The following is a 7,215-nucleotide window of genomic DNA, read 5'->3' as shown; positions in this document are numbered from 1 at the left end:
TTGTGTAAGCCAAAAGAACTCAAGTACAAAGAAATAGAAGAACCCTAGATATGGGTCTCAAACCAAACTCAACTAACTAAGGTGGCATACTAACTGAGCCACGAACTAGAGTAGATAAGGATAGCTATCATGTAGCTATTATTCAGGGGCGGTGTACCAACCGCATCTGCAATTGACAAGTCAGTGACATAAATACACAACGGTCACCCTGGCGTATCACGAGTGGAGCTCGATATCTCAACACACCCTGGGCTCTGTTGCTTGAACTTTGCCATGATACCACTATCCATTGTAAAGCACATTTTGTCGATACGCTCCACGTGGGAATGTCATGCGTGAGACCACGCCACATTGTATATTTGTATTGTACATTGAAATAGTTAATTAGTTGTCACATATAAAATCTAGATACGACAGCTTATAAAACATGCAGTCACCTTTAAACTACATCCCCTCGAGAATTCCCATTCCTCAATTTAGACATCTACCCCTTCGCGAGAGACTGCAATCAAAGCTCCATGTAACCATCGCATTGATATAAACCATGGCATCTCCTCCATGCCCTCAAGATATCAAATTGGTTGATGGCATATACTACGTCAAAATTTGGATCACGCTTCTTCCCAATCTTTCTTGGCTTGCTCATATCTATTGAATACCACTGGCGGTGGTCAGAAGCTCTCATTAACTCTCTTTCTCTCCCTCTCCCTTCTAAACGCACGGTCTATTTTGCTCTCTTTCGCTCTTAGTGGAAAAATGCTGCGCTTGGGTTTCAATCCATTGTTTTTGTCTGAGTATCGTCGCTTTTTGTGTTGCATTTGCGACGCAAATAGTGACGCTACTAATATGTGTCGAAACTACCCGTCGCTATTCCCTTATATCCTTGTAGTGACATGTCTTTATAGTCTAATTCTCTAGCAAATCATCAATCTTCTCTTGAAGCTCAGGATCTGTTGCTTGTAGAAACAATTCAGATTTTTGACTTGCAAGAGCTTACTGCTTTGCAAGATCTAACTGCTCAAATTGACTTTCAAATTCTCTTAATAATTTTGTAGCCACAAGACCCTTATTAGATGTTGTAGAATCCACTCCTGGAAAGTCTTGAGCATTATCAAACTAGTGTTGTCAATGTAAAATTCTTCCCTAAGTGTCTTCTTGAAAGCTACCCAGTTAGCATCCTGCATATAAAATTCAGTAATTCACACTTTTAATGCATATACAGTAACCTGTACAAAATACCAGCTCCATGTAAGTTGAGCCACCCCTAAGAATTCCATATTTTGAGCATAGGTATGTACATATACAGATACATTCTTGCCATTGAACAATAACCACTTACAGAGCATTTATCACAACAGTTTCTGTTTGAGCAGAAGTTTGCATCACCTATTGTTGTTGTTGTACATGCATAAGCATGTTCATATTCTACATTAACTATTGCAAAACATCATTAGAATTTGTGTTTGAAGTTTCTCCCATATTGTATTTTCTTCTGATGACCTTTCACGTCGAGTTCACCAATGTTGGAGGGGTTTTAGTTAAAAGGTTATATCCCCCTAGGATTAGAGATAGAAGGAAGTAGAGAATATGAGATGGAAGATAAGAAAAAGAATAAACAAGAGGTATACAACAAGATAAAGACAAAACTTAATGAATCAAAGCACTATGTATTGATAGAACTTGAAATTCTTTGTCTAGCACTACTTAAAAGAAATCTCCAAGCATTAGATCTCCTAGAGCTCCCTTATAGACAAAAAACATGCATTAAACAACAACTTCTTCTCTACTGCTCAAATCGCAAATCTGATAGTTTCGTTAGCTCCGAAAGGGGGGTAAAATTGTAGGACATTTGCTCAAAATTCTTTTAAATCACTCCTTCTTCTTCTCCCACTTCAGAGTGTTTTTGGCTACCTATAAACTGCGATCATGAAGCGTGCAATTTCACCAATCATTCTTTTTTCTTGAAATCTCTAAAACTGACAAAAAAAGAAACTTGCTTTTTGCATGTTACTCTACTCTAGAAGTTTTCATAGCTTTTTAGGATATTTATAACAAATAATATCCAAAATATAAAACATATGCTAGCTTTGTCCAAAATTCTAGTATTTTTAAACCATCCATACTATGGACATTGACATTAATAACTAATATAGCATTGACTCTCTCGATCAATATAAGAAGGCTAAATGACGATGCACTCTAGAGTTTTTTACACTGTGTCCATGTAGCTTTTATAGTGGAAGTCGTAAGCAGATTCATGTCAAATCCTACCAAGAAGCATTGTGGAGTACTGAAAGGTATCCTAAGATACTTAAGTGCTACAAGAGATATATACATTTGCTTTGTTGGCAAGTAGTAGTGGTATATTAGTATACATGGATGAAGACGATGCAAGAAAATTTAACAATAGAAAGCTAACCAGAAGATATGTTTTTACCTTGTATAGTGGTGAAATCTCATGGATGTCTCATTTGAAGAAATGCATGGCATTGTCTTATAAGGGTGAAGCTAAGTATATTGTGGCCATAAAGACATGCAATGAAGCCATATGGATCATTTGTCTAGTGGGAGACTTGGGCCTTAGGGAAAGCATGCCATTATTACACAGTATATTCAGAGTATCATCATATTGAAAAATAATCTCGATGTTGTGACGCTACGTGTTTTGGATAAAACTAGCATATTTTTTATATTTTGGATATTATTTCTTGTAAATATCCTAAAAAGCTATGAAAACTTCTAGAATAGGGTGACATACAAAAAACAAGTTACTTTTTTAGTAAGTTTTGGAGATTTTAAGAAATTGAAGGATTGGAGAAATCGCATGCTTTCCAATCGTAGTTTACAGACAACAAGCAAGACTCCAAAGTGGGAGGAGTGATCTGAAGAATTCTGAGAAGGTGTCCTGGTGTCCTAGGGTTTTACCCCCCTTTCGGAGCCAACGAAACCATCATATTTGCGATTTGAGCAGTACAGAAGAAGTTGTTGTTTGATGCTTTTTTTTTGTCTATAAGGGAGCTCTATGAGATCTATTGCTTGGAGATTTTGTCTGAGTAGTGCCAAACAAGAAATTTCAGGTTCTATCAATACATAATGCTTTGATTCATTAAGCTTTGTCTTTATCTTGTATACCTCTTGTCTATTCTTTTCTTCTCTTCCATCTCCTATTCTCCACTTCCTTTTATCTCTCAATCCCGATGGATATGACATTTCGACTAAAACACTTCCGACATCGTGTTTCATTTGAATATGAAGCACGTAGAATTGAGATATTAGATTCTCACATGGCTAGGTCAATGTGTCAACAAGTAGATAAAAATTACTTGGAATCCAAAAACTTTGAGAATCATGCGTAAAATTTAAAGGTTGCAATAGTAGGGGTTTTAGGGAAGGGCAAAAATAATATTACCCTTCCAATGAAATGTAATAAATTTGAAAAAATAGTTTGTATGTATTATGCAGTTCCAACCTCGGAGATTTAAGACCTTCGAAATGAAAAGCTGGCAGCCCTTCAGATTTGAGGCTTGCGTGGATGGAAGCGGAGATCCGGGTCAGATTGGTTGACTTTAACTTCGTTGCACATGTTATTGAAGGTATTGGGTGTTGAACTTGTCTGTCTCGCTTGTTGAACTTGTCTCGATTGTTGGAGACGGTGGGAGACAAGAGACGCCCACGGCGGGAGAAAGAGACTTAGACTTTGCCTAAGACGTGGAATGTCTTCGACTCTTTCCCCGTCCCTGGGCGTCTCTGTAGACTGTCTCCCACCGTCTCCAACAAGCGAGACAAGTTCAACACGCAATACCTGCAATAACATGTGCAACGAAGTTAAAGTCAACGAATCTGACTCGGATCTCCGCTTCCATCCACGATTCCATCAGTATTAAAGGCTCTCTCTACATATACTTCTAAAGAACGGCCCCTCGGACAACAGGTTCGGCGTTATCACCTGTTAGCTAATTCGTATAGGGCTTGCTTCGATCCGTGTTTCCACTGATCTAGCATAGCGTAGTATTCGGCCAGGCAGTTCCGTGCGCGCAGCAGCTTTAACCATGAGGACGTATAGGATAAATAACTACCCGGTGCGCCAGCTGGGATCCGCTGCAGCTCTCTTAGTACTCATCGTGTGCTTATACAGCGGCGTCAACTGGATGGCGGTGCGGGCGCAGGAGCAGTGTGGGAACCAGGCCGGAGGCGCCACGTGCGCCAACAACCTGTGTTGTAGCCAGTACGGCTTCTGTGGCAGCACCAGCGATTACTGCGGCGATGGCTGCCAGAGCGGGCCTTGCACCAGCGGGGGCCCACCTAGTTCTGGCGGCGGCGGCGGCAGCGTGTCGTCGATCGTGACCAGCAACGTGTTCTCGCAGTTCTTGTCACAGAACAGCGCCTCCGGCTGTCCCTCTAATGGCTTCTACACTTACGATGCCTTCATCGCAGCTGCAGCCTCGTTCAGCGGCTTCGGCACCACAGGCAGCTTGGACGTGCAAAAGCAGGAGCTGGCAGCCTTCTTTGCAAACGTCGCCCACGAGACTGGCAGTAAGCAGCTTCGGCTTATGAGTTGTAAATTTTTTCTTTTCTAGAAACGGATTATTGGTTATAATTAATTAGTAGTTTCCCTTTACCATATAATCAGCGCCATTATTATACTGTCAAATTTTTATCATCTGTCGCAACAATAGCTAGCATGAACAACAATCATTAGCATCATTACGACTGATTACATGAGCATCACTCTGCGCCATGGTTAACAGGCGGCTGCTATGTAGAGGAGATTAACAAGGACACGTACTGTGACCCCTCCACAGTACCCTGTGCATCAGGCCAGCAGTACTACGGGCGGGGTCCTCTGCAGCTCACATGGTAAATTAACTTAATTCCATGTATGTATATGTGGAGCCAGTGTTATATTATATGTTCGATCAGCTAGCAAGTAAGCCACTGGGCAAACGTGCTTAATCGTAGGTTTTTATATTATTTCACATATTGAACCTGATGATCTCTCGCACAATTATATACAGGAACTACAACTACCAGGCAGCAGGCCAGGCTGTGGGCTTCGATGGCATCAACAACCCAGGCATCGTTGCCCAAGACCCCACTATCTCCTTCAAGACAGCACTGTGGTTCTGGATGACGCAGCAATCGCCCACGTGCCACGATGCCATGGCCAACAACCAAGGTGGCTTCGGCGCCACAATCAAGGCTATCAACGGTGGGTTGGAGTGCGGCAGCTCGGCCAATGTTGACCAGCAGCAGGATCGTATCTCCCGCTACCAGTCCTTCTGCTCCATCCTAGGGGTTGACCCAGGCAGCAATCTTACCTGCTAATTAACAACAGCTAGCAATCAGCTCAACCTGCAATTAAAATATTTGTGTGTGACTTGTATTAAATAATATGGCAAACTTACCGATCGATACAGCTAGCCAGCATTTCTTTCTGCGGCAGTTCGTTGTAGCCGTTCATGTAATAGAAATTAAAGGAAATAAAACACGATCCAGTACAAGTGCAAAAGTTGGCTCTAATTTATTCTTAGATTTTGCCCTATGAAACAACAAAGTGTGAGACTTGAGGCGCGTTGAAACACCTGGTCATGCAATTTTGTGAAACAAATGGGATCCTCCAATCATGAGAGCGTACTCCTAGGGATCAGAAGAGCGTAATCTCCATTGGTAATTCGAATGAAATCCCGAGTTGCATCATCCGCAAGAGCATTGCAATTTGACCTTCTATGTTCTTTCTTTTTCCAGCTTTCTTTTTCTCCATTCTAAAACATGAAAGACTAATGGAAGTAGATAGCAGGCACACCCCATTTTACCCACACGGCAAATCTTTACACAAGGAAAACTCTTAGAATGTGGGAAATTCTCTAACTTTTCCTAGGTACGAGTATATAGAATCCCTATGTATAACTAGAGAATTACTTTCCCCACATTCCATGCTAGAGAATCCTAGGCATGCATGTATGAACTCCTTATATATAACTAGGAAATTTATTTTGCACATCTTAAACTACGGATCGTAGGTCATATAACTAGGAAATTTAATTCCCCACATCTTAAACTAGGGATTTGTAGGTCATATAACTAGAGAATCATGTTTCCCATACAACATAGTAGGGAATTCTAGGCCACACAACTAGGGAACTCGGTTCCTCACATTTCATACTGGGCAATTACAAATAGCCATATCAAGAACATATATACACTTTATGCAAAATTACAAATAGTTTATGGAAAATGGTTGCCAAGTAAATTAGGCCTAAATTAAGTAGTCACTCAATAATACAACATTGCTTCTCATCTTTTTTTTATAAAATTTTCAAAATTCTTCTATTTATTACTCTAAAGATTAATTGGTGATGCACCATTACTATAAAGGTAACTATGTTGATCAATAATTTAATGTTGAGAATGATGTGACCTAGCTCAATACTTATGGAAATTAGGAACCAATTGTAGTGTGCCATTTGTGCGCATTCTTCAACACATTGCTAATACATGCGCATTATAAAAAGATATGAAAATGATTCTCTTTCTCATAAGGTAGATTTCCTAAAATAAGCATTACCATACTAAGTCCACCTTTGAAAAACTTCGAAACAACTAGATTCCAAAGAAACATATTAAAACTTATAGAAAGATGTGACATTCTATATTGATAATGTTAATTTTTTGCATTTTGCTCACATATGTAAGTTTATTGCACTTACTATGATTATCCCAAATTAGGTTCGAGTTTAAAAACATATTACACATGTCACTTGTAATCAAGTGTACTTGAGGTTGAGTTAAAGGACACATTGCCCATGTCACCTATAATCAAAGCAACTTAAGGTTAGAAATACTAGGAATTGTAATGTACAAAGTGTACTTGGAGATCAAAGCCCTGAGTCAAATGGATTGAATTCTCAAGGCAAATGTGTTTTACCCCACTTTCTTTAACATCAAGGAGTACCTGAGAATAATTAGCTACAATGACACCTAGTTAATTTCTTGTAATCCCACAAGATTTTTGAAATTTCATTTTCTTTGAGAATTGATAGGCCAATTTAGGATTTTTCTTAATAACAAATATATCCTTTTTGAAGCCCAAAGCATTCAATCAAATAGATAATCCAACTGATGAATCAGTCCTCACGAAGGCATCTAGCCAATCTTGAGTATTTCAAGCTATGGCTATTGTTTTTCATGTTTTTTCATGGGTAAATACCCCCTAAG

General features: G+C 39.6%; 1 protein-coding gene across 1 annotated transcript; it reads left to right on the top strand.

Annotated features, from left to right (window-relative positions):
* Positions 1-3,926: 3,926 nt before the first annotated feature.
* Positions 3,927-5,530, top strand: LOC148027574 (endochitinase 4-like). Its single transcript, XM_087688916.1, has 3 exons — positions 3,927-4,533; positions 4,749-4,857; positions 5,016-5,530. Exons 1-3 carry the CDS (start codon positions 4,050-4,052, stop codon positions 5,323-5,325), a joined length of 903 nt encoding a protein of 300 aa, XP_087545042.1. The 5' UTR covers positions 3,927-4,049; the 3' UTR covers positions 5,326-5,530.
* Positions 5,531-7,215: the final 1,685 nt, after the last annotated feature.

This window comes from Lygodium microphyllum, chromosome 12, assembly GCF_053477565.2.
Source record: "Lygodium microphyllum isolate KBCC chromosome 12, Lygodium_microphyllum_v1.1.10, whole genome shotgun sequence".
NCBI lineage: Eukaryota > Viridiplantae > Streptophyta > Polypodiopsida > Schizaeales > Lygodiaceae > Lygodium > Lygodium microphyllum.
Note: the sequence above shows the minus strand (reverse complement) of the source record. Positions and strands in the feature narration are given on the sequence as shown.

What these genes read in the sequence shown, in the direction of transcription:
- LOC148027574 (XM_087688916.1), top strand. Translation starts at nt 4,050, where the DNA reads ATGAGGACGTATAGGATAAATAACTACCCGGTGCGCCAGCTGGGATCC. An exon ending in CGTCGCCCACGAGACTGGCA is followed by an intron (nt 4,534 to 4,748) that starts GTAAGCAGCTTC and finishes CATGGTTAACAG; the next exon opens with GCGGCTGCTATGTAGAGGAG. An exon ending in GGTCCTCTGCAGCTCACATG is followed by an intron (nt 4,858 to 5,015) that starts GTAAATTAACTT and finishes AATTATATACAG; the next exon opens with GAACTACAACTACCAGGCAG.